Source organism: Cinclus cinclus, chromosome 3 (assembly GCF_963662255.1).
Source record: "Cinclus cinclus chromosome 3, bCinCin1.1, whole genome shotgun sequence".
Taxonomy (NCBI): domain Eukaryota; kingdom Metazoa; phylum Chordata; class Aves; order Passeriformes; family Cinclidae; genus Cinclus; species Cinclus cinclus.
Window position 1 is genome coordinate 68,384,645 of NC_085048.1, and position 26,301 is coordinate 68,410,945.

The window sequence follows — 26,301 nt, forward strand, 5'->3', positions numbered from 1 at the left end:
GATTAAGACTAGATATAAGGAAGAAACTTTTTACTCTGAGAGTGGTGAGGCTCTGGAATAGGTGTCCCAGAGAGGTGGTGGATGCCCCATCCCTGGCAGTGTTCAAGGCCAGGCTGGATGGAGCTTTGAACAACTGTAATTTTACTTTGTTTCTGTGATCAGAAATGAAGTATCTTGTATTCTCGGATGCAAATTTTTTTTGTCCATGTCTTCAACAGATGATCCTGGGACAAAAAAGTTAAGAACATGTAAGACAAAGCCAAAAAATCAGGATGGGCAGCTCTTTAATGTGGAGTCTCACTCTGACAAACAGCTCCGGCATTTCAAATTCTTGTCAGTCTCCTTCATGTCACAACTTCTGTCCTCTCAGAGTTTTGTGAAAAAGGTAATAATGGCAGTTTGCCTCTAGACTGATCACAGTAAGTGACTGTGCCATATTGTAATAGCTGAGGTGTAATTTACTTTTTTAATGTGTCTTTATATTCAGAGGGGTCGCACTATCCAGTGTGTCCTGCTGACACCTTTATTGACACAGTTTTGAAACTTCTTGGTTATGTTATTTGTATTTTAATAAGGCTTTTCCAGACATACTCCATTTTTTCTGGTCCCAGTGTGTTCCATTGGCTTTATGGAGCTTGGGATTTCACTCACCGCCTGTGTAACTCCAAATTCAGTGTGGGATTCATGGTGTTAATTGAAAAGACAAAATATTATTAATTTCAGGCTATGACTCTAGCTGGTAGTCCCAGTTTTTAAGCTGAAAATTATCCACCAGCATGAAAGGTATTTGCTAATGTGACTGCATTGCCCAAAGTTCTCAGATTTCCTTCTAGAACGACGGCTTAAGTACAAATGTAGGGACTCATAATTACCCTGTTAGTGGACACTTGATTTTAAAAAAAATGTGTATTCTGGCATTTTGTTTCATGAGGGGAGTTAAGTTTCATATTTTCATTCTTGCTTTTTAAACCAGATAGTTGAATATGAAGGAACAGAAGAGCTGCAGGAGTTGGAACAGAGGTATGCTTTAAATATGCCCTACTATTTTCAGCTTTTACTGTAACCCAGGAATATCTTTAAGTGTAGTGCCATTAGAATATCTTTTACTCTAATCATACTTTTTTAATGTCCTCTGCAACAAGCAGTATTTATTATGTGCAAGTTACTTGATTTTGGTTTGTTTTTTTCTTTTAAAAGAATGTGGAGGTTTTTATTTCTGAAAGGTTGCTCTACCCAATATCCACTATTTTTCTGTATTTTTGACATATTTACATGCTTGGCCATAACTGTCATGCTATTCATGTCTGAATCACTAAAGGAATTCCAGATTTTTAGCAAAATATATTGGTTCATTAGTAGGAAAAAAAAAATAATCATGGTTCACAGGTACCTCTGTATAGGTGTAAGTACCAGTAATCAAAGATCACAGTTGTAGCCATTGTGCTGTAAAAGCCAGTGATATGAAATTGAGGGTTTCTTTTGCAGAGGCCTAACTTCTACGTTTGTTCCAAGAGAAAAAGGGTATAAGATTTATTTTAAATGCTGTGTTCTATGAATGCTCATTTTAAAATGTTTCTGTTTCATTTCCTTGTATTTTTGTTGTCTTGTGAGATTTTATGATTTCCAGTGATAACAATGGACTTCTTTAGTCTCCTTGTTACTGAAAGTTACTTCCTTTCTCTCTAGGCTGTTAGAAGAAGTTCTTCACTATATAAACACTGTGGCATCTTCAGTGGAAGGAAATGTGGACAAGCCAACGGCCAAATTTTGGAGGGTTCTGCTTAGCAAGTGCTATGATATGCTGGATAAAGTATGTCTCACTAGCCCCCATGTTAGCAGTGGGACATGGCTGCTTTTGCTTGTTAATATTATTATAAACTTCATAGGGTTTCTTGTTGCATTAGTACTGTATTTCATTGGATGGACTGTAGCTGGTACATCAGTGTTTGAATTCAGCTAACAACTTGAATAACTACAGCTGACAGCTTCTTAGAACAAGCGGATCAAAAATCAAGAATGCTTGTTTCCTTTGGTTGAGTAGTCTACTGGCTGTAAGCAGTCATGTCACTATGTCTGGTGGAGAAAAATGGCTCTTGGCAGCATTTCTCACTGTTAACTCATAAAATTACTTAACTAATTATGTTGCGTATTTCTACATGAAATTAAATCCTTACACTTTTCATCTTACTATTTTTTCTGATTAGCAATATGTGAGTAGAATTTGAGTGGCTATCTTGTTGCATAAGTCAGAACATACATATTTTGACAGCTTGGGATTTTTTTTTACCTGTAAAACATATTCCAGTTTTCACGATGTACATGCAGAGGGCATAGGCAGAATTACTTTGAATAAAGAAGGATAGCTCATGGGAGCAGACAAAAGGACTTGCTGAGGAAATACCAGAGCTAGTGGATAATGGCTGCTTAGCAGCCAGTGAACACAGACTAGCTGGAACCTGCTTTGTTGTTTTGCATGCCTCAGATGCAGCACTGGGGGGTTGTCCACTTTTCTTTGATTCTGAAACCCATGAGCAAAGTTGATGAGGGTCTTACCAGGAGGCTGCCATATCACAATGAATGCAAAAGCTTTTATGGTGCTGTTTTGTTTGTTTTCTTGTAGGTCAATGCCTTACTGCCAACAGAAACCTTCATCCCTGTAATTGGGGGGCTGATGATGAATCAGCTGCCCTCAGTGAGACGCAAGGCCATGGACCTCCTGAACAACAAGGTGCAGCAGCGCACCAAGTGGCAGAAGAGCCAGGTGAGGCAAAAGAGTTAAACCTAGTTCCTTTAGCAAATTACCCAAAGAGAGATTGATGTGCAAGTGCTTAGCCCTGTGTAAAGATGCCAGGTACCAGTGCCAACCCTGGCAAAGGCTCTTGAGCAGTGACACAAAGGCTACCTACCCACAGCTGCCTTGCAGGTCCTGAGTTTCAAACTGAATGTCTGATGTGTGTGTTCTCCTGTCCTCTCAGATCCTGCAGCTCTTAGAGCTGGTTCCTGAGCTCATTGCCATTGTCAAGTGTAGAAGAAAGGAGGAAGAGGAGGAGCAAGCCATCAACAGGCAGACTGCTTTGTTCAGCCTCAAGCTGCTCTGCAAAGGTTTTGGCACAGAAAATCCAGCGCCATTTGTGCCTGTTCTGAAAACCGCCATTGATCTCATTTCTTCAGAGAAGGAGGAAAAAAATGTGATGGGAAGCGCTTTGCTCTGTATAGCTGAGGTCACTTGTACACTGAAAGCCCAAGCAATACCTCAGCTTCCAAGGTACTGTTGGGTTCTTCTTAACAGAACCAACTGCAGCAGGAATTGGTAGTACCAAAATGCATTACTGAAGGAATGCTGATGAAGGCCAGATGGCAGTCTGCCCCTGTGTGTGTTTTATGTAGACGAGATTAAAATCGTTTCTACTGCTTGAAGGTGCTTTGTAGTCATAGAACTAAGAAACTAGTGGGGAAAATTGCAAGACTTTTATAATGCACAGTAGAATTCCTTATGGAGTCTGCTGCTGTCACTAGATAGGCAACCTTTATGGACTTAGAAAAATCAGACCCTAGTCTGTATTTTTCCTGAACAGATTGCATTTAAAAATATGAGAATGAGTACAGACAAAAACCCTTCATGCTATTTATTCTCCCTGTTCAAGAAGAATCCAAGTATCTAACTTGTTCCTTGAAAGACTGTTTCATTTCTTTACAAATCTAAGTCTCTTAAGGTCATTAAATTTTTAAACTAGACAGGGCTTTGAGTAACCTGATAGAGTGAAAGGTGTTGATATAGATAATCTTTAAATATTTCTTCTGACCAAACCATTCTGTGATTCTAAATCTACTATCTTTCATTAGCTTCAAAAGAAAATGCGCCATGAGCCCACAATACTGAGTTTTCTCAAATATGCATGCAAAAATTGTTGTGAAAATCATCCCTGCTGGCTTAACAGATGGATTTATTTGATTGGAAACATAGCTCCAAATGGTCACTTATTTCACCTTTCTCTGTTTGTATTTGGTTATTCACAGGCTGATGCCGGCACTCTTGAAGACTTTAAAAAGTAAGAAGGAGCTGGTCTCCAATGAGATTTACCTGCTGAGTGCCATCACTGCTCTGCTCAAGGTTGCAGAAACACTGCCACACTTCCTTAGTCCTTACCTTTTGGAGTGCTTGTTGCAGGTGAGCTCTGTGATTCCTACAGGTGTGTAAAAGGGGGACAGGACCTGCCCAGATCCCAGAAGCTGTAGAGGTTACTTTTTTTCTCTGAAACTGAACTAGGAGTGTGTACCAACTGTGTGAAAGCTCATATCCTACTACTCTTCTACTTACTTTCTTATGCAGGTAACTCAGATACAGAACCTAAGAGCATCTCCTTCTCCTCCTCTTTGAAAAGGGAGATTAATCACTAAAGATCATCCTGTAATATCCACAGTCTCCTCAAATGTGTATCCAACACTCTTGGAGTCATTTTAACCCACAGCTGCTGACATGAGCATTTTTTTCAGTGTTCATCTTCCAAAGACAGTGAAGCTTTGTACACAAGACAGCTTAATGTAAGGTGTTCCAAGTGGTGCAAACAGCAGAATTCCTGTCCGACATTTGCAGTACACAACTACTATAAAATAAGTTCTTAAGTTGCTAAGTAGGCCTAACTTCTGTTGGAATTCCTCACAGGTTGTCCACTTGGAAAAGATTGTGGCCAAGTTTGGTCCTTCTTCCCAGATAACTGTCCGTGTATCAACACTGAAAACCATCCTAGCGACAAAGCTGGCCCCCCGAATACTCCTGCCTGCAGTTACCAAGTGTTACAGTGAAGTTCTGCATACCCGCAAGGTAAGGGGTTTTTTCATCCTTTAGTACTTTGATAAAGAAGAAGAAAAAAAGAAACAAGCAGGCCAAAATTTGGTTCAGCTGTGTTCCCTCCCAGCACCTTGGCCACCACCAGCCTGCTCACTGTGGCAGCAGAGTGAGAAACAAAGGGAGTCTCACAAGCACTGTTCAGCAATAGCTAAAACACCGCTGTGTAACCAGCATTGTTTTGGTCACAGATCTAAAACACAGCACCATGTGAGCTGCTCTGAACAAAATTAACTGCATCCCAGCCAAATCTACCATAGTCTTTATATTATAATCTCTGGGGTTTTCTGCACTTCTGCAGTGATTCAGGAAAGGTAGATCTGGAAGAGATCCAGCAGTTTAATGTCCTTTGTGTGTCAGTTGATGAATTCATGGGAGATCATCCCATTCAGGGTTGAATCCGTAAAGGTCTTCATTTATGTGCTAGGAACATGAGTTGGAATTCTCTCCAGTATGGCAGAGGGTAGATAAAATGCTTTTCAGCAATCCTAGTAACTTAAGCCCCCAAAAGTACAGGGGAAAACCTTATTTGTTTTATCAACAATATTTCAATGAGTAAATGCATGAAGTATATAAATCCAGTTGTCTAGTTAATGTTTCTCAGTTACTGTCAGTAGCAGAGTTGCCTTTGCATTGCTTTGCTTTTGTTTTGGCAGAACTGTCTGGGTCCCCTTATGAACATTTTGAAGGAGCACATTGCTGGTATGGAGAAGGACCACCTGATCTCCCATCAGCCTGAACTGACAGCATTTTTCATTAAAGTCTTGGACTTCCGAACAGAGCATGCTGAGGTAGCTTGACTGGGAGGATGAGCAGCAGCTGCACCTCTCTACATGCCAATTCTATCACTTGTTTGAAAAAAGATTAGTAGATTCCATTGTATACATGCTCTGAAATTCTGGGTATCAGATACTCCAAATTGGTTTTATGGTAGAAAACATGGTAGTTAAGTATTTAGTCTGAAATGGACAAAATTAAAATGGTTTGAAAGCTAAAATTCTTACATTTCAAACTTAGAATTATGTTTTCTGATTTTTCTAGGATGATTTAGAGGAAGTTGGTAAGATAGAGGCTTACATTATTGACTGTCTAATCAGTATGGTTATGAAACTTTCCGAAGCTTCTTTCAGGCCCCTCTTCTTCAAGGTAGGAAATCTAAATGTAATTCATCTGCACCAGCACGTTTTTGTTTTCCAGTGCACAGACACAGGAAACGGCTAATCTGCCTTTCCCTTTCAGCTCTTTGATTGGTCCAAAACAGAGGCTCCCCTAAGAGACAGGCTGCTGACATTCCACCGAATAGCACACTGCATTGCAGACAAGCTCAAGGGTCTCTTCACCCTCTTTGCTGGTCATTTAGTGAAGCCGTTTGCTGAGACACTGAACCAGGTCAACATTTCTAAAACTGGTAAGTTGTCAGTTGCTGGCTACAGAGGGGCTTAGTCTTGATTGCTGAGAGGTTAATTTTAATTGTGGAAATTTTCATCTTACAGGATTTATTTCACAGTACACATAATTAATTTCCCTCTTTCTACTTCCTCTGGTAAATGAGAAATCTTTCTCTGAGGGAACTAAAGGACATTTTTCATCCTTGGACATAGGGCTGTTATTACAAGGTTGAGACAACATGAATATTTTCTATGTCCCAGTGAGTTCCCTGAGTATGAAATTGTGTAGAAAGGAGACTTGTTTATCTTTTTTACTTTTTTCTTCCTCATTCATTGACTTCTCTCACATGCTACATGATGTATTCAGACTACTGTGCTTTCTTGGGCAAAAATAGGTGTTATTTTTTTCTATGGGAAACTATTTGCCCGTCCTGCAGGGGGAAGTTTTGTATTTTCATTCTGTTGATGATATTCTTTTTTTTCTCCTTGGTTGGTGTGTAGATGAAGCTTTCTTTGACTCTGACAATAACATAGAAAAGAGCTGTCTACTGTTGCAGTTCACCATGGACTGTCTGCACAAGCTCTTCCTGTTTGACACCCAGAAGTTCCTGAGCAAAGAAAGAGCAGAAACCTTGATGCAGCCTCTGGTCAATCAGGTATTGACAAGTCCATAAGAAGAATTCATATCTGATTTTTTTTTTCATTACCTTTGGGCCACAGACAGTATTGATTTCTTTGCCTAAGGGTCTGAATTACTGATGTTTTTTATCCTTTGTTTAAATGTCTTCATTCTATAATGTTAATGCATGTTATTGAGCTCTTGCAGGCCAGTAGACTCCTACTGATGAGCTTTGACTTAAATTTTTGAGTACCTGAAAGCCAAAGCGAGAAGTGTTTTTGGGTGGGTTTATCTGAGCCTGGATCTGTTTTACTTCCACAGCTAGAAAATGTGCTTGGAGGAGATGAGAAGTTCCAGGAAAGAGTGACAGCACATCTGATACCCTGCATAGCTCAGTTTTCAGTGGCAATGGCAGATGATTCTCTTTGGAAACCACTGAACTACCAGATCCTGCTGAAGACAAGGCACAATTCTCCTAAGGTTGGGAGCTATCAGAATTTGAACTGGTTTTGTTGTGCTAGAAAATGGGAAAAGTGCCCCCAAAATCAGAAGTGAATTAATCCAAGTCATTGCTGAAATACCAGCCTAAATTAAAATACTGGTGCTGTACCACAGTACTCCCAAGTTGTAGAGATGGGTGCAACATGCTCTTCTCCTCTCGCTGTAAGCTGTCAATAGTCCATGTCTTTCATACTGTGGGGTTTGGGCTTTTTGAAGATTTGGTATCAGTTGGAATAAGAGATAATTGTGTATGAAGACAGGGGCACTTTAGAGGGGTAACTGGAAGACAGTTAATCAGCTTTCAGACCTGTCATAGAGTTCTGTCAAGACTCTCCAATTGACAGGTTATAGACATCAAGGGAATGTACTTGTTTTTTCATAGTGCTGAGCGAAGCCCTGATACAGTGGAAGTGGCATTGTGACAGGAAGTTAAAGTCCATTGTATCAAATAGTTTCCAGCAACATTACCTGCTTCTTGCAACCTGTTTTTCATTTGCCATTATGTGAACCCAGATGTTAATATTTAAATTAGCTCAAAAGTAGTTCCCTTCCAAAATGAAAGATTATAACCTTATAACGAATGGGAAACAGGGAACTATACTGTAATATTTGTTTCCTTATGTAATTGTTTTGCTTTAGGTCCGATTTGCCGCCCTGCTTGCTTTGATAGAAGTTGCGCAAAAACTGAAGGAGAACTACCTGGTCCTGCTACCAGAATCTATTCCATTCTTAGCTGAGCTTATGGAAGGTAATTTTCTAAACTGGCATTAGTGAAGGGTGACTTATTTCAAAGATTCAGATAGGCTCATTGTTATAACTGCTGTAAATCTTATTAATTTGTATACTGTGCAAAATGCAAACTAAAATGGATTATGTCAAACACACTCCTGAAGTTCAGTTAAATTACAGTGGTTTCTTCCGTGTTTTGTAGCCTGTGCACATCTCCCCGTGTGCAAGTTTTAGATCAGTGTTAGTAGAAAGAGCTTGCCTCGTTCTGTGACAAAATATTTCTGAATAATAATTTCATATATCATGTCTGGGGATGGTTCTAGCCTTGATGAATGATGAAGCCTTCCTTGGGTAGACTTGTAGTCACTGCTCAATTCCTGCTTAATTTCTTTTTCTAGATGAATGTGAAGAAGTTGAACAGCAGTGTCAGAAGACAATTCAACAACTGGAAGTCATTTTGGGAGAACCACTCCAAAGCTACTTCTAAGTTTATGCCCTTCATTTTCAAATTTTGTCTGAATTGCATTACTTTCAAACATCCAGGTGTTATAGGCAACAATTTTTATCAGAGATAAGATTTTAACTTTTTAATAAAATATTTTAAGAATCTAGCTTTATCATTTCTGGATGGACTGGGGACTTCTATTATGACTTTTCCTTAAGTGTTCTTAACAGGATGCAGACTATGAACAAATCCTGAGTGACAACATCTGAGACTCACTGAATTCCACTGTGCTTGGGATATACAGTTACTGTCCCAGTGGAGGGGCTGTCGTGCTCCAAGCACGGTCCTCACTGGACCAATGCACTGCAATCCTGAGAATCTTGTTTTTTTTCTGTCATCTGTAGGGAAGTAAAAAGTATACCCACTGAAGACACTGAAAAAGAAGTTCCAAGAAACTATTGATTCATGTAGGAACTAAGTCTGTTTTACAGTCTTTAGTAACTGCTACTAATTAGCTGAAGTTCAAGAATAAATTGTTTGCTATGATAATGAGGTTACCCAAAAAATTACTACTTGTTTTGCACCACGAGGTGCTGGTTCATTACACTGGTACTAAGAAAGGCACTCAGACTCTGTAAATAGTGTTTAAAATGGAATAGGATAGAACTGACACTATACAGAGAATAATCTTACGTCCCATTGGGTGCTGGGACTGAGCCTCTGCCTAGGGTGCAGCATGACATATAGATCCCAGATGTGGAAAGATTACCACATCAAGCTCTTACAGGATTTTTTTAAAACTATTAAATGGGTCTGCTGTCAAATAGGACATTCCCATTAGAGCATCTGTTGAACTCTTAGCTAAAGGCAAGGACACACAAGTGCTGTTTGTTAGTGCCAGGAGCAGCTGCCTACCAGCTCCTCTGTTCCAATGAGTTTATCCTGCAAAGGGATATGTACAGCACAGCACAGCACTGTCCTGAAGGTCACCCCAACACAGCCACAGCCCAGCCCCAGTGCCTGTTCAGGTTAACTGCTCTTGTGGATCACTAATGCCTTGACGTGGAAATGGTTCTCCAGTCAGGGTCACTGTGCCAACTTGGAGATACTGATAAGACAATAACAAAACAAAGCAAGATAGTAAACCAAAAAGGGATCATAGCTACTTAGCTACACTTGGAAAAAAGTGAACTTGAATGCTTTCACCTATGCTTTTATTGATGCTTTTTATAATCTGGCCTTTTAAAGGCTTTAGTGTACATCTTATTACTGAAACTGCTTCAGTTTTAGCAGTCTTAAAATACACAGGGATCCTTCAGGCATATATTGACAACTAGTAGTAACTTATTTTTAAAAAGAATATAAAAAGACTGACATTTGTATGGAAAACTGAATAGGGACAGTTTAATTTCATATAGATGGTATTTTAATACATGACTGAAAAACATTCATTCTCTAGTCCACTACTGAGCAGTCAAGTGCCATTTCAGATGAAATCCTACCTGGACTACCTGGATTCAGACATATTTTAAAAATGAAACGCACAAATATCCTCTTCAGACGCTAAGGATTCTTAAGCCAGTTAGGAGCCACTTCAGATGAAACAAGCTCTCAGAAGTTTATGTAATTGAAACCAGCTAAATCACTTTCCCGTGTTTGACTCTGGAAAACTAAAAGCTAGAGATTTTGGGTCCTTATAAGCAGGAGGTGACATAACCATAGGTGTCAGAGAAAGTGCTATTGCAGCAGCAGGCTAAGAGGTAAGATCAAACTCCTTGCCCTTTGCCAGAAGTAAGGGGTCAACTGTTTGCTTAATCCAGCCTCACTGTAAAGGTTATAGGTGCTAACATAAATTAAGATACAGAGAATTATAATCCATAGTTCTCTCATAAATAAATTATAAATATCCCTTTGGAGGTGGTTAACTGTATCTTTGGATCTTATTCCGGTTTCATTTGTACTTCACAATATTGAATGGATCATATCACGGAATGCCAAATAGTAGTTTAACTTAAACATACAGAGTGCAATTGTTAGATACAATATGATGCAGCATTTTCATATTGCTAGGTTCCATAATGTAGGAGATTTATCTGAGCAAACGCTGACTTGGCTTGCCAGGGAACTGTAAACTAGAGAAGGATTTAAATTTGCAGTTAGCATTTCTGATACTTGCCTAACTCAGAGAGGCAAATGCAAAAGCCTAGATAGATTAAAGGCAGGCTCAGCACAAGTCAGCACTTATTTGTACTTGACAAGGAGGCACTGTCATTAGAAGAGGTTAAATTATTTTAGTACTGTTGAAAAGAACTACCGCTCCTCACATCCAACAAGTGAACATCTCCCGTGACTTCCACCATGTTGATCTTTTCAAGTTGTTTAAAACGATGCTTGTACTCCAGAGTGTGAACACCATTAATAGCAACTTTGAACTGGTAGGCATCACAGAAAATAAGCAGCTGAAAAGGAAGAAGAGAAACAGTTAGGATTTAAGCTCAGGTAGGATGTGAAAAAAAATCTGATGACCTAGCATAGACTTGGCAAGATGAGTTTCTGTTAACAGAGAATGTTTCATGCAAAAGCAACATTTAAAAACAAAAATGCGGCATCACTAAAATTCACAGAATCATAGAATAACTTAAATTGCAAGGGACCCATAAGGATCATCATGCCCAACTCAATTTAATTTAGATTTGCTCTTAGCACAGGTTGCATTTTTGCAACTACTTAAAACTGTTACTAAATAAAGACAAATCTCTAATCTCTATGGTTCCATTTAATCCTAAGTATTTTCAAGACATGAAATGCAGGAATAGCAGTTTTATTTAAATCTGTATTAGTAATAGGACATTTAAGCATCAGTGTTAATCCGTTTGGCAGATTTTTCAGTTTGATACTCTCTCAGGTGAACTTACCTCAAAGTACATCCCTGGACTGAAAGGGAACCTATCAACTTCCTTTTCTTCTTCTCCCCAGCTGTCGTGAAGGTAGGAGTTTCTTACAAAAACTTTGTTTTTCATTCGGGGATTCAGATGTAAAGCAATGTCCTTTGATCCACTTGGTCTCAGGTTTATAGCAAAGCTGGAAGATATTTTTTTAAAGTTTACTGGACCAAGGGTTTACAGACCTGACAGCAGCAGTCAATGCCATTTACCAAGTCCTTAGCCAATGCTCAAGACTGTTTAGGAGCCAGGGCTGTGATTCATCTGAAGAACCAAGCACGCAGGCAGCCAAGCATGCACTTGTGCTCTCTGCACAGAAACCTTTGCTGGAGGCAGCAAAGGTAGGACATGACCCTGCTAGATCCACTTCATCACTCACAGCTTTCTGCACATGTCTCAGCAAGAAGCTATTGACACAAGAGCTGCTCCCCTACTGCACTAGGAAGCAGCATTCTCAGAGGAACACACAGACCTGCCTGCTCCCCCACCTCTTCCACTCCGGCAATGCAGAGTGAGAGGCTTTGTTTTACGTACAGACATAATATTCTTTCTGCTAACAAACTGGTTGGACTCTAAGGAAAAGTTCAAGGATTCTTTCCATGCATTTACAACTGCTGGGATTCCATGCATACAGAATATTCTTTTGTAGGCATCAAAGCTCTGCCCAGGCTGAGCGAATGCTCTGCCATCTCCTCTCAAATGCCCACCAAATGGGGTTAGTAAAAGGGAGCTCTGAAGAAAGGTGATAAGAGGGAACAGTCATTCAAATTCAGATGAATGCGTCAACCTGGGGCAAAGACCTTACTGCATTTGAAGAAAGAAATATTCCCTCCGTACCCAAATTAGCTCCAGTTGTCAGATTGTTGCCCTCTTTTGAGAATTACTCAGTCCAGGAAAGAAATATTGCAACACTTCCACGCTGTGATGTTCTCTTTTACACCAAGAAAAAGAAACATCTACAGCTGTGTGAACTAAACAAAAGACATGAAGTAACTGATAAATTTCATATAAATATATAGGTTTAAAAGCATAAACATAAAAAGCAGACAATAGGCATGCTTTAACAACCAAAAGCCTCTTCATGCTTATATGCATCTGAGCACATTCAGCACTTGAAAAGTGCTAATAAACTTTTCAAGCCAAAAGAAGGAAAAGAAACGCTACTCTCTAAGTATTAATTATCCTATTTAATCTGAAGTCCATCCAAACTTTGTGGATAAGGATTCCAGACCTTGGATTCCAGTATGAACTCTGAATGCTGTTCAACTGCAGGGAAAAACCGTGCCCTGAGGAAGCAGGAGTGCAGTACACACACAGTGTGAAAACATGCTTCTCATCACTTTCATTTCTCATTAATTGCTTCATTTTTAGGCACGTTTTTGCAGAGCCAGAACCACCCTTCAAGTAAAGGGCATGCTGAAGCACAGACATTTGCTCAGCTCCATTCTGACTGTGCTGTGCTCCCCCCACTCCCCAAGCTTCATTTCACGTTTGGAAAATGTGCTCCTTGCAAACCTTTGTTCCGAATTTACTATCAAAATTAATGCTCCCCTATCAGCTTTCACAGAATGACCTGGGTTGGGAGGGACCTTAAAGCTCATCTCGTTCCAACACCCCTGCCATAAGCAGGGATGCTCTTCATCAGACTTGGTTGCACAGGTCCCCATCCAACCTGGCCTTGAACACTGCCAGACATGAGGCATCCACAATTTCTCTGGGAACCCTGTTGCATATGCCTCACTACCCTCACAGTAATGAATTCCTTCCTCGTATCTAACCTAAACCTACTCTCTCAGTTGGAAGCCATTCTCCCTTGTCTGTCACTACATGCTCTTCTAAATAGTCTCTCTCCATGATTCTTACAGGCACCCTTCATGTACTGCAAAGCCACGATCAGGTCTCTTTGAAGCACTTTTTTTTCCCCAGGCTGAACAATCCCAGTTCTCTTGGCCTTTTCTCTTAGGAGGGGTGCTCCATCCTTCTTTAATCACTCAGTTCATCACTTTCATCACTCAGTTACTGTCAGTTAGGCACCTGCATGCTTATAACAAGCACGTTTGTCAGAGAAATATTATAACATGCAGCATTTGAGCACACCAGCAACTCGTCTCACCTATTACTGCCAGATCCTTACTCTTGGATCTCTTTAGAATAAAAGCTCTCTGTGCAGTACATTTGCATTTTATTTCCTGCACAATGGAAAGCCCTGAACACACAAATTTGTGAATGACACAGATTTAGTAGGTAAGACACTCGGGTTTTACCTTCACTTTTCACAAAAGAGCTGCTTTTTAAAGTCCTCTTTGAAGCGGTAATCCTGCTGGTTCCTGAGGAAACTGCACTGTAGTTTCAGATGATTCCAGATGCAAAGTTGCATGTAAGTAAGGATGTACAGAGGCAATGGAAAAGCCTACTCATTCTCAAGAGCACCTCAGTTAAATAACAGAAAAACAAAAATCAGTAACACATACCTCTTTGCGTTTTTATTCACTTCTCCTTGAATGGCAATTGTGCATCCTGGATGAAGTGCAGTACCAAGTTTCCCAACATAAGGAACACCCTGGAAGTACACCCCCCGTAAAAATTTTGACTGTGACTTACTTTTTTCACAATTTTTTTAATACAAGCTGAGTTTTACTATGGCAGGAAGAAATTCTAGCCTACAATTGCAAATCTGCACTTACAGCTAAAGTTATTCCTACCACCATATTGCAGGATCCTAATTCTATAGGGGAAAACTTATACTGAGATAAATACGTGAGTATTTTGGGTTTAAATTTAGACTACCACCTTGGGTTCAAAACAAACATTATTTACAACTACTTCTGCCACTACTAATGGTGGAAGGAGGGAAAGAAGGGGAAAGAAAAGAAACAAGAAAAAAGCAAGCATGAAACTCGCTGTAATAGTTTAAATTCCTATCAAATAATTTTTCAGACTTATACCTGACTTCTCATCTCTGGAAGTGTAAGTTTTGCTTTAAAGAGTAAGACTCATGCTAAGGTGTATTGTTGTCTCATGATCATGAGTACTGGAAGTAGTCACTAAATGTTCTATCCTCCTGGCAGCAGTTTGTCATGATCGACAGTGCAAGCATTTTACTCGTCTTATTTTTGCATTGTGTTACAAGTTATTTTTACCAGGAAAAAGAAGGGAAAGCACTCCACTTTTATGTTTTTTCTGAAGTCCACCACTTTCAAATTACAATACTGCATGTTACTTGGTTTTGAAAATAAGACTGAAGAAGGCAGAGTGGCAAGATGCTTTGTCACTTGACAAAGCATCTAAAATTATGGCACTCACTGCAATTTCACCTTCTCCACAAATTCTATTTGCATATATTCATGGCTTCAATCCCTTTTCAATCCCTTTGAGTGTGGTCCTTGTTCCAGTGTAGATACAGTCCACCTGCACAGGTTTTTGCAAAAAGATGAGCACTCACTCCATCTACACTCCAGGCTGGCTGGGTGCAAGTTGCACCCCTAAGGTGCAATGCTTGCATCCAGCTACCTAAAGTGTACACAGGCTTCTGTCAGCAAGAGGAAGATGTAGCAGACAGGTTCCACACATGTTAACATAACATGACTGCAAAATACTTTGGCTTTGCAGGTGTTCCCTAAGGCAGAGAAAACAAAGTATGCCTATTTGAAAAAAAAATATGACTTGGTCCTTTAAAACTTCAGATACTTCACCTTTCTTTGTTTATGGTTGTGGATGCTGTGTTTATCTTTCGGGTTTTCTAAGATTTAACAATAGTCTCATGTACTAGCTGCAGAGAAGAGGAATACCTTCTACAAAACCTCACTGATAATCTTTCTCCAGCTGACTGTGAATTCCTTTCTTCTTGTCTTTTATGCGTGTCTTTTCATGAATAACTGAAGTAATTTTTACTTTTTTATTCTATATTTGCAACAAATCTACAGGAAACACTTACCAGTTGTGAACCATTTGGCATTTCCCCCTGCAAGAGAAGAAAAGAACATTATCTAGCTTATCAGACAACAAGGAGATTCATTCAACCTTGTACAAACATACGTACATTTTCTGTGCTTATCTTTGTTACTCCTAGAGACGATGGCTGAGAGCCTTGTAAAGACTGCAGAAAAAGAGATATTGAGGTGTCACTGCTACCATCATATAACTTTAGCATAAAGTTGGTTTAGAACGATGTAAAGATCATTATGCTTTGAATGGTGAACTGTTAAGATGGAAATCTAGGGCTATGTCAATGAAAAAGATAGAAACCCCTACAAACCTAACCCTATATAAAATACAGAAGTCCCTACAAACTACAGAAAAGTTCTGAAGATCAACTGCTGAAGCCAAATTACGATTTCTGAAGATCACCTCACTACAATTTGAATCTTTATATAAGTCAGAGCACTGTCAAGCCCTCAGGATCTCAGGATACGCACAGAGTATTCCTCACTGGGGTAGAAATACCAGTATGGCAAGTCCACACAGCAGGCTTCTTGGGATTCTAAGCAGTACTCTACATCTTTGTCCCTTCTCATGGGAAGGACAGATGAGCAACATGGCCATGGCAGAGAGAGTTCCAGCTTAGCCCTAGAAGATTGTGTCTTCAGGTTGTTTGGTTCAATACAATCCTCCAACTTCCTCCTTAGAAAAGTGTATTAGAAGCCAAGACTAAAAGGAAAGAATTGCCTTTCTCCATTCCTTCCTTCCACAAAGCATACAGCATCAGCAACCACAGATTAAACCAAGTGTATGTTTTGTGCTTGGGTTAGAAACCAACTTACAGCACCTGCTTGACCTCAAGCTCTTCTTGGAGTCCTCCAAGATCAGGATGCAGACAGCTTTGCAGGAATATTATTCTGGCAACATGCCCAAGGCCAAGCAATGGAACCATGAAAATCTGTTTACCAGCTTTGCGAATGATCTTTAAACATAGCAGACCTATGTTTAAAGCTTAGCCTTCATTATGTTCAGCTTGGCCTCCTACCAAAACAATTATTAGTCTGCTGACCTGATATTTGGTAGCAAGAGGCAAAAGCTTTGCCCACAATGTAGTGACAATTGCACCGAAGAGACCTTCAATTTCTGTTCTAAAAGTCTAACTCTTCCAGAACAAAAGAATCTCTCCTCCTGCAAAGGGAAAATCTCCCTGTTAGTTTACTATGAGCAGCACAGCAGGCAGCTGAGAGGAGGCACAGCACAGCCTTCACTTTGGATTCAGTGCAATTTGGTCCACGTGAAAGTCAAGCTACAAAGTCTGAGAAAGAATACCTCTTCTCATCCCCACAGATGTACACTTCTGACTTCATTCTACAACTCAACCAGTTAAGCAGGAAAAACAGGGCAATGTGCACCAGGAGCTCCAGCTGTGTCTGACCTTAGCATTTCAAAGCCAGGCAAAAAGTTACAGCCATGGCTAAACTTGTCACTTAGAAGCAATGAATACTCAAGAGTTCATTCTGGAGCCCCTGCAATATTTGGAAAGTCTAATCCACCCCTAGACTAAGTATCCAATCAATTCTTATACCATCTGTCCTGTCAACTTTGTAAGCCATAAACTTTTGTCACTTTTTTGCCCCTAACTGCAAGTCTAAAACAGGAAGACATAAATCCTCGTGAAAGTCAAATGCTGAAATGTGGGGAAACCAAGATCTCCTTACTAACGTTGGACTGTGTAGCTGCTTCTTATTCCCTCATTTTTACCAAATCCCACTATGCAGTTTAGCAGGACAGAGGAAATAAACACGTCAGCTATCTATACAATTTACCTGAGAAACAAACTCTATGGTTTTGATCTTCACTTTGCCATATATTCCAAGAGTACCTATTTTTTCAAGGCTAATTCTGTGGTTGTAGAGCAGCAAGTGCTTTTTGTTTACAGTCACCTAAAGAGACGGGAAAGAAAACAGAAAAACTGCATTAAACGTACATTACACCAGCCATGTATCAACTTGTATGCACAGATCTCTGGTTTACACTGGTTTACACAGACACAATTAGGTACAAAACACTTCTAGGACTGTCCTAGAAGTATCAGATCAGCTAAGTTAAGCTCATCCATGATTCAGTCTCTCCGTCACTATGAGGGAGATTAATTTGCCTACACTAAAATTTGCATTTCAAACCTTTGTTTTTCTAACACTTGATCATTTACCCATGTAGTACTATCAATGTAATAAGAACATATTGTTGCAGTCTAACAGAGCAAGACAAATACACCTCACATGTCCCCTCCAAAAGGACTGTCCTACACTAGTCATAGAATAAGTCTATCCCGAGATCAGCCCTTTGCACATACAGAGGGAAGGGTGGAGTAGCCATTAACTATGACAGGAAGTTCCTTGCCTAGTCATCCAATTTGGAGGGAAGCAATACAAAATTAAAGATCTGATTTAATTAGCATCTCTTTAAAGAAAAGCTCTAAACTTTTCTGCAGTTAGACTGTACCTAGGTAACAGAGACACCTAGACTTCCAACATTTATTTCAATTATACAAACTACCTCTACTTTATTGGCCTGACAATGGCTGCAGATGAAGAATCAACCCAGACTCACCTGGAATTTATCCTTTAAAATCATGATGACAATCTCAAACGACTCTCCTTTTTTAAAGGGCATGTCATAAGTGACCTCCTCCCAGCCCCACTTCTCCCTGTCCAGTGTGTTGCAAACAATGCAGCCAGACCTTCTGAAGCGGGGGTTGAAATGGAACGCCACATCAGCTCGAGGCTTTATGCTGCTGCCACACTGTAAATCCACCTGGAACCTAACCATAAAAATAAGACAAACCACATTCAGCTCAGTCTCTCAGGAACTCACCTAAAGGCTCGGTACATTTGTATTTTACTGTTGAGCCCCAGAACAGGCAGACACAATGAATGTCACTGGATAAGAAAAAGTCCCCAAACAAATCTTTGTCCTCCTCTCCTCCTACATAGCTGTGAAAGGTTCTCTCGTGATCTACTGCAGTGAATATAAACGTTTACATTTATTTAATGGTCATAATTCATATCATGTAAACTCTTCACTTACTGTGTTCACCACCTTCCCTACCATCACCTTCAGCATAATACATCAAATGAATCTTGGATAATGTCAGGGAACAGAACAAACTTATTGGGCACATGCATTAGTCCATACTCCTTATCCCAGATTAAGTTAATTCCTACACACAACATATTCAGTTCTCAATTTTCTTAGTCTCAGATTACCCTTTAAGTCTGCATTCAATCTGATGCTATCACAAGGATTTAGATCAAGCCTTTGTGTGCCATCCTAAGTAGGACCCCTGGACACATTTCAGCCATTACATTCTTGCTTACATGGTGACACTGCAAAACATGACAACACAGCCTCTACCTGTCTGCATCATCAGGAACAGACCCATGTATCACAATCTTCTCTCCAGGAACAAGGCCATCGTGTATTGTCCCAACATATGGAATCATCTAAAAAAGGGAAGAACAAAACAAGAAGAAAAAATATATTCTAATACCATTTTGTGATGGAGGCAAAAAAAACCCAAAATAGTTTAAAAATCAGTATTCTAATTCTTAAGTATATGATGCTTTACACCATTAAAAGAAACACAACTAGCTTTCAATATAAAAGAAACCACAACAGGAACAGAAAACTTGGCATGTTTTCCCCTATGAAAACCAAGATTTTCAGATAAAATTAAAACTAAATTTTCCATCCTCCCTTCTTAGCTCTCAAATGAAGAGTCGTAATATTTTATTGCCTCACTGTTCATAGAGCATAAAGAGAATTCACTTCAAATTAGATCATTCCCAAGGGCTGACTAGTATCAGCCCCTTGTTGGTACCAGGAGGCAACTTCCACAACTCCCCTGACTTCAGGCCTACAGGAGCTGCCTTTTTGCTTGTTCTTGCTCCATTAGGCAAAAAAATTATAGGAAGAGACTATGTCACAGAGTGTCTTCTTAGTAAAGCCTACACAAACACAGTAAAATACCTCATCCTAATAAACTAAGAACTGCAAAGTTCTGAAAGCAGTGAAACAGCCCTGTTCAGGAGTCTTGGATTTTATGGTGTATACAGTATGCATTCTGGCTCAAAGTTTCACCATCTTTTCTTCCTATATTTTGTTCCTTATCAATAGCTGGAGAAGGTAACATATGGATGTTACACAGAACTGAAATAGCAGCATGGTGAGAGCTGTTAAGCCATAGGGAGGGATATGTCAGCTAGGATAAAAGCCCCAAACACCCCAGCACAGCTCCCTCAGACATGCACAGAAGCCCTACCCTGACCATCCAGCATCTCAGGAAGGGATGGGAAGCACCTTAACATTAAACTGCAGAAGTTCCCAGGTGCCTGATCTGAAAGCAAAGCATTAAGTCTACATCTCATCACATGTGTGAGGTGCTTCAGATTGAAAAAGGAAAGAAATGGTAGAAAATGTTGCTTTTACTCTGGTTAACTGACAAGAAATTTTGCCAAAGTTGGTTTTGGTAGTTGTAAGATTTTAGGGTGCCTTTGAAATGAAACATCAATTGCAAACAAGAATTCCAGTAATTTAACAACAAAAATAACAAACACATTGGAATTACTACTCTTGAATGGGATATTGGACCACAAAACAACAAGTTGAGATTTTTATTTTTAAAATACATAGATCATTGCATGAAATAGGCAGATATGAAAAGGATATATGTTTACTGACATATATTTTTGTTAATCTGTGAGAAAAAAGGAATGAGAACAGAAATTGCCTAAATCCAGAGTGCTGATCATTTCTACCAGGAGACACACATTCTTTTCTGCCCACTCCACTTTCCTTCTCAGCTACTCTCTCACTGCATAAAACCTAATTCAGAGTCATCTTCTGCATAAGGAAAAAAAAACCAGTACTTGCTTCCCAAGCAAACTGTCAGGTTAAGTCTCATTTTTATTGGCTTTAGTAGGTGCAGTAGAATAGGACCAAAATGTGGCATTAAAAAGTGAAAGAAAAGTGAAATCCCTTTGCTTACTGGCAATCACTTGGTTCCTTAAAACACAAGCTGCACACCAGAAGATAATTTTTATTCAAACAATAAGAACAATAACTAAAAAAAAAAGTGTATCTCGATTGTTCTCATTTTTACACTCTGCTCCTGAGGGGCAGTAGCTCTATTGCAATAAAGTAATAAGTTACCAGTTCAGTCTCCAAAGACAAACCAAAGAAGCACACATAGGTCAGGGATAATGGGACTTGACCACTTTAGTGAAGCAAAGTTCAATGCTCCTGAAAAGCAACTGTGGCAAAAGCTCTTCTTTATATTCAAAAGGATGCATTTATTTAAAAGAAAAGGTCCCATCAACTCTTCAGAAGCTCAGATGTGGAACCTACAAGACCACAACAGCGCATTTTCTGTGCACAATACCACAGACTTAATGAGACTTTGTCATCACAGAATGTGCCTGTAATTTCCTCATGTCTCAAGATGCTCTTCTACTTCTTTTTCCTCATTTATTAAAAACAGTATTTGTCATATGACATGATCTACTATCATCCTGTCTTTCTTCCAGACCTCCAAAACTCAGCTCTAAAGCCAACTGGTCAATGTCAACTGAGTTGGAGAGGTCTCAAAGATTATGTTCTTCCTAAAAGAAAATTAAAAGAAAATTTTCATAAAACAAGAGGAGAAATTATGGTCTTAAGGCAAAGGAAAGGACTTTGAGGAAAGGACTGTGATATAAAAGCTTTTATCCAGCATGCTGGATACCAGACAGCAGCCCCACCATATGGGACATGACATAATTTCTTGTTAAATGGGTGGAGTAAAGGGCATCAAGGAGGAAAGCTGATTTTCTGCAAGCTTGAGAACAGTACGGTAATGAAGAAATACATCTCAGAACTCAAACCTGTAATAAAGCTATGAAGTTTTGCTGCTAATGGAACAATGTACTGAAGCAATGGCATTTTCATAGCCTGCCCTGCCACAGAAGGGCTGAGGTCGAAAGAAACCTCTGGTCTCTCTAACAAAATGCTTTGCACAAAGCAAGGCCACATGGAGCAGGTTGCTCACTGCCTTGTCTGGAGGCTGCCCCAAAGTCATCAGCACAATCTTTCCCAACTCTGCCTCCATATTCCCATCCCAAATACTCATTCTTTTTTCCACAAGAGGTTCTTGACCCCTAAGCCCTAGTTGAATTCTCCTGCTAAGTCTTTTCACCCACCATACTGATGAGCCCCCTTGCAGCCATCCAATTTTGCTGGACTGTTAGTCTCTCTCCGACACCACTCATTTGTCCTAAACATCTCCTAATCCTTCTCTTCACATCTCCTTTCCCACCAAGATCTCAATCTACTAACTTCCAGCCTCCCTTTCCTTTTGCACTCCAGTCCTTCCACCTTCTAGTTAATCATAGAGCTTTCCTTCCTCTTCCAGCTAGGTTCTCATGAAGGAGGTTGAAACTATTCCCTCCCCCCCATCCCTAATTCTACTCACTTTGCAAGCAGTGAACATACACTGGGAATAAACAATCAGATTCACTGAGGGCCCAAGAGTGTGACAGTACAAGCTGCAATAGATAAAGAAGTCCTGTGCAGGTCTGTGTTACTGTACATTCCCCATAAATACCTTACAGATTTTAAAGTGGTCTAGCACAAAAGGGTAAAAATACTATCTCCTGCAGGTCCAAATGAAATACCTTTTTTAAGACACAATGGAAGACAGAGCTTCAGGTCACTCGTTTAGGGTAAGCCAAAGTCAGGCTGCTGTCACAGACCACGAGAATGCTAGAATTTTTCAGAGAAAGTTTCCAGACTCTGAGCTAGGCAAACAAAATTCTGCCAAATCCAGTGTTTGCAAGTACTGAATCATGTCAGCTCAAGTCTTCCATGGAAAACAGGATTTATTATGAATTAAGATATGAACTATGAAAAACAATCCAAGTTTAGTTGTTCAGACTGAAGCTACACACACTGAAGGCACCACAAAATAAACATTTCAGGAGAGCTGCCAGGCACCACCCATGTTTACAGAGAATAAGAAGTGGTAACACTTCTTATCTTACTTTCCAGCACATTCTGCAAAATTGCTAGATACCTACGTAAGCTGTACATAAAACAGGATTGTCCTCCAAGGCTGACAGAAAGCCTGTCCTCGTTTGGAAGTCCTGTCCATCTGTTTACAGTACGATTTCTAAACACCATCATCTCTTCATGTCACCTGTGACATTCTCCCCCAAATACCCGTGTGATGCAGAGCTCTCAGCAGCATCCCTCACTGCGCAGAACAACACTACTGACATAAAACAGCAAAGTCCCATTTCCCAAGGGAGACATGGCTGACATGACAGAGGAGTTACCGGGTTACTGATTTTCTGCTGTGATGTATCCAAGGGCAATTCATGTATTTCTTTCTGTGGTGTATCCAAGGTCAGTTTATGCATTTCCTTTTCTGGTGCACCTAAGGATGTCATCTTCTCTCCTCCAGCTGAAGTTTGTCAGTTCTGCGTGGCCACTGCTGGAGTGTATGTAAAGAACTCACTGATCAGGCACCACCAAAGGAGGGATCCCTTTGAAAAAAAACAAATATTTTAAGTAAAGGGAAAACAGGTGATGCAACATGGAGTGAAACCCTCCAAGTTACAACTATAAATAGCAACAAGAAATTATGCAAACATCTTTCCAGTAAATCTACTGGAGTTTTGAAATATGAAATTAAAAGGCTTGCTTAAAGCACTGAGATGCTACTCTGGTAAACAATGTCAGCAGCAGCCTGCTATCCCCAGATTTCCCATGGCAGACAAGCCTTAGTGGGTGACTTTGCCTTTTCCACCCTTATCCTACATAAAGTTAAGAAATACTAGGCAAAGACAAAGAAGGCAAACAGAGGGTGTTTTATATTTCTTCCTCCAATACATACAATCCCTCAAGTCCACAAGTAATTACAGGTGTTTGTAAAACTATAATTAAATGCACAACATTAATAAGAAGTAAAGCCTGTGACCATACTCAGCCACACTGCAAATTCTTTAGTAAATCCTTTAACAAAGTGACCAAAACTCAGGGCCAAATTTTAAAACTACTAAGTATTATTTCTGGCATATTCTGGAGAAACAAGGTAGCATGTAAGCTCTGTGATAATGACAAGTAGACAGGGAAAAAGTCAAAGGTGAGGGCTCTAGCCACACTGAGTGTCAACAGGAAGCAATGTTATGAAGAAAAAACCGATCCAAACAAATGAAGAAAAAAAGAAAATAGAAAAAACTCCAACACAAAACCAAAACCCCAAGGTTTGTGGCCTCCATTTTGCAACATCTGGCTAATCTTGTTGGAGATTTAGACCAGATGAGTATTAACTCATGCACTTAAGACCAGTATCTAGAACACAATTCAGAGAACATAATACAACATTACACAACTATTTTGCCCTTTGACCTTCTCAAGGGATACTACCATAAATACACTTTTGCCTGTGCAGGCAAATTTTACTGATTTCATTTTTAAAAGGAGAAAATTAAGACCAAATCGAACAATAATTTTGCCTTTACCGTTGTACACTCCAACAGCAGACCCCAAGAAAATGAAACCTACAACCCAACCCTGGTATCTGAACTTCCTGCACATGCAACAGCAATCTAGATCCTGCTAGGAGAGGATCCTGGCACAGGATCTTGGCAGAGCAGGTGGCACTATGACAAAGTGATGAGTTCAGGGTTTTCTTGTTTGCCTATTAGTATTTTATTGACAAGGTCGCCATAACGAAGGAAAGCTGCAATTCAGGCTCTGTTTGTCAAAACCAGGATATGCAACTGCAAAGCTCTCCCGTATCCTTCTGTCAGAAGAACCACTACCAGGGTATGTGAGACACCAGATCGGCAACACGGCAAGTTAAGGCTCCCTAACTATGCTTTGAGAACGGAAATACACAGGCTGCCCCGGCATCTCACACACTGACTGCAAGGGGCACGAAATACCTCCCACAAACAGGAAAACCATAGACGCCGATAAGCAGCTTCCCACCGTGACACAGAGAAAATGTGTCCTTTACGAGTTACCTTCATGAGGTAACTCCGGCCAGTCCTTACAATTAAAGCGAGATTTTGCACCAGTGAGAACAAGGCTTGTGCTAAGAGAATTACCGAGATGCTTCCTGGGTATCCGCAAGCAATTAAAGTACAACACATCGGAGGTGTCCCCCCGTCCCCTGCTATGAACCCAACACTCCCGAACACTGGAAGGACACAGGACCAAGCCACCTCGGCCACTTCAGCCTTACAGCGAACCGAAGCAGCCCCTCTGCCCGACACGCACAGGGGCGGGCAGGGAGCGTGTCCCTGCACTCTCCGCTCCGTCTCTTACCTGCAGGACGCACCGCGGCGATCAGCAGCTCCTGCACACCCGCGGGACCCGCCCGCCCAGCGCTGCCGCCATCGCCGCCGCTCCCGGCCCTCACCGCGGTGACGTCACCGCGGCGCCGCTCGCGCGGGGGGCGTGGCGCGCGCCCGGCGCAGCCTGCCGGCCCTGGCGCGCGCAGGCGCGTTCTCCTTCGGCCGGCGGGGTTGGGCTGAGGCGGCGCCGTGGTGGCCTGGGGCTGGGCTTGCTCCTTGTCGGGGAATTGCGCTCCCTAGCCTGTGAACCGTGCGCTTCCAGTGTGTGTTATGCTTCCTCTGAAGGTCCCGTGTTACAGCGCAGCCCCGTCTCCTGACAAGGCACAGCGCACACGGAGTCACAGAATTGTTAGGTCCTCTGCAGCCCTCTGGCGATCAGGTGCCACCCCCTTGCCAAGGCAGGGTCACCTCGAGCAGGTGACACAGGAATGCGTCCGGATGGGTTTAGAAGGTCTCCACATAGGGAGGCTGCTCCACGACCTCCCTGGGCAGCCTGTTCCAGTGCTCTGCTTGTGGTTTAGTTTATGGCCATTGCTCCTCACCCTGTCACTGGCATCAGTGAAAACTGAAATCCTCTTGAACACACCTTTGAGATATTTCTGTGCATTAATGAAATGCCCTCTCAGCCTTCTCCAGACTAAGCAGGCCCTGCTCCCACAGTCTCTTCTCATTAGAGATACTCCAGACCCCAAATCATCTTTGTGATGAGCTCCTCTCCAGGAGCTCCTTTTCTCTCCGGTCCTGAGGAGCCCAGAACTGGACACAGCACTCCAAATGTGGCCTCTGTAGGGCAGAGTAGGGGCAGGATCACCTCTCTCAGCCTGCTGGCCACACTCTTCCCAGTGTACCTCAGGATACCACAGACCCTCCTGGCTGCGAGGGCACTGCCAGCTCGTGGTCAGCTTTCACCCACCAACACTCCCAGGTCCTTCTCTGCCAAGCTGCTCTCTAGCAGATCAGCCCCCAGCCTGTGCTGGTACTTGGGCTTATTCCTCCCCAGGTGCAGGACACTGCACTTGCTCTTGTTGAACCTCATTAGGTTTCTCTCCGCTCAATTCTTCAGGCTCTCCAGTGACCCACGATGACTGTGGTCATCTCTGTGACCAGACCAAACACAGTTTCACAGTTTCAAAGCTTACACTGGGTCATTCCCTGTCCCAGGACCTTTGTATTTCTGAAATCTGGAAATCTCATACTCAACCCAATCTTAAAACCACCACCCCAAGGCCATGCTTCCATCCTCCTGTTCCCTTGCAGGCCCCACTAAGAACGATTTTGGCAGTTTCGGTCTAGTAAGCAGGAAGGTCAATGAAGTTCCTTGCAGTTTTATGGCTCATGTTGTATAACAACAATCTGCTCAGAGAAGCACTGCATCAGGTTCCCCCATTAATACGCTGGATGGGGAAAAGATGAGGACAAAAATAAAGAGTGCAATATAAAAGACTCACATAGCTACTTGCTAGATTTCTGCTGATATTTGTAGGATTGCTGCTTTAATGGGTACCTCAGCTG

The 26,301-nt window shown here is 41.1% G+C and overlaps 2 protein-coding genes across 5 annotated transcripts in view; one reads left to right on the forward strand and one right to left on the reverse strand.

Moving 5' to 3' along the window:
* The window catches only part of HEATR1 (HEAT repeat containing 1), a 33,681-nt gene extending 24,987 nt beyond the window's left edge, over positions 1-8,694 (forward strand). Inside the window, exons 31-44 of the mRNA XM_062490135.1 lie at positions 219-385; positions 974-1,020; positions 1,687-1,810; positions 2,621-2,761; positions 2,976-3,265; positions 4,018-4,168; positions 4,664-4,822; positions 5,503-5,637; positions 5,888-5,992; positions 6,086-6,254; positions 6,736-6,890; positions 7,175-7,333; positions 7,994-8,102; positions 8,482-8,694. Coding sequence (XP_062346119.1) covers positions 219-385; positions 974-1,020; positions 1,687-1,810; positions 2,621-2,761; positions 2,976-3,265; positions 4,018-4,168; positions 4,664-4,822; positions 5,503-5,637; positions 5,888-5,992; positions 6,086-6,254; positions 6,736-6,890; positions 7,175-7,333; positions 7,994-8,102; positions 8,482-8,570 — 2,000 coding nt within the window. The 3' untranslated portion in view covers positions 8,571-8,694. The remainder of the gene's footprint in view (positions 1-218; positions 386-973; positions 1,021-1,686; positions 1,811-2,620; positions 2,762-2,975; positions 3,266-4,017; positions 4,169-4,663; positions 4,823-5,502; positions 5,638-5,887; positions 5,993-6,085; positions 6,255-6,735; positions 6,891-7,174; positions 7,334-7,993; positions 8,103-8,481) is intronic.
* On the reverse strand, positions 14-24,863 carry LGALS8 (galectin 8). 4 transcript variants are annotated; one of them, XM_062490137.1, is made up of 11 exons: positions 24,761-24,863; positions 22,762-22,971; positions 18,806-18,894; positions 18,002-18,212; positions 17,215-17,331; positions 15,510-15,566; positions 15,405-15,431; positions 13,942-14,030; positions 11,444-11,609; positions 10,853-10,987; positions 14-224 (listed from the first exon to the last, which is right to left on the reverse strand). In XM_062490137.1, the coding sequence occupies exons 2-11, from the start codon at positions 22,873-22,875 to the stop codon at positions 159-161; spliced, it is 1,071 nt and encodes a 356-aa protein (XP_062346121.1). In that variant the 5' UTR covers positions 22,876-22,971; positions 24,761-24,863; the 3' UTR covers positions 14-158. The 4 variants fall into 4 exon arrangements, with proteins under 4 accessions (XP_062346121.1, XP_062346124.1, XP_062346122.1 ...); XM_062490138.1 differs by lacking the exon at positions 14-224 and adding an exon at positions 8,734-8,926; XM_062490140.1 differs by lacking the exon at positions 15,510-15,566.
* Between the last annotated feature and the right edge of the window lie 1,438 nt (positions 24,864-26,301).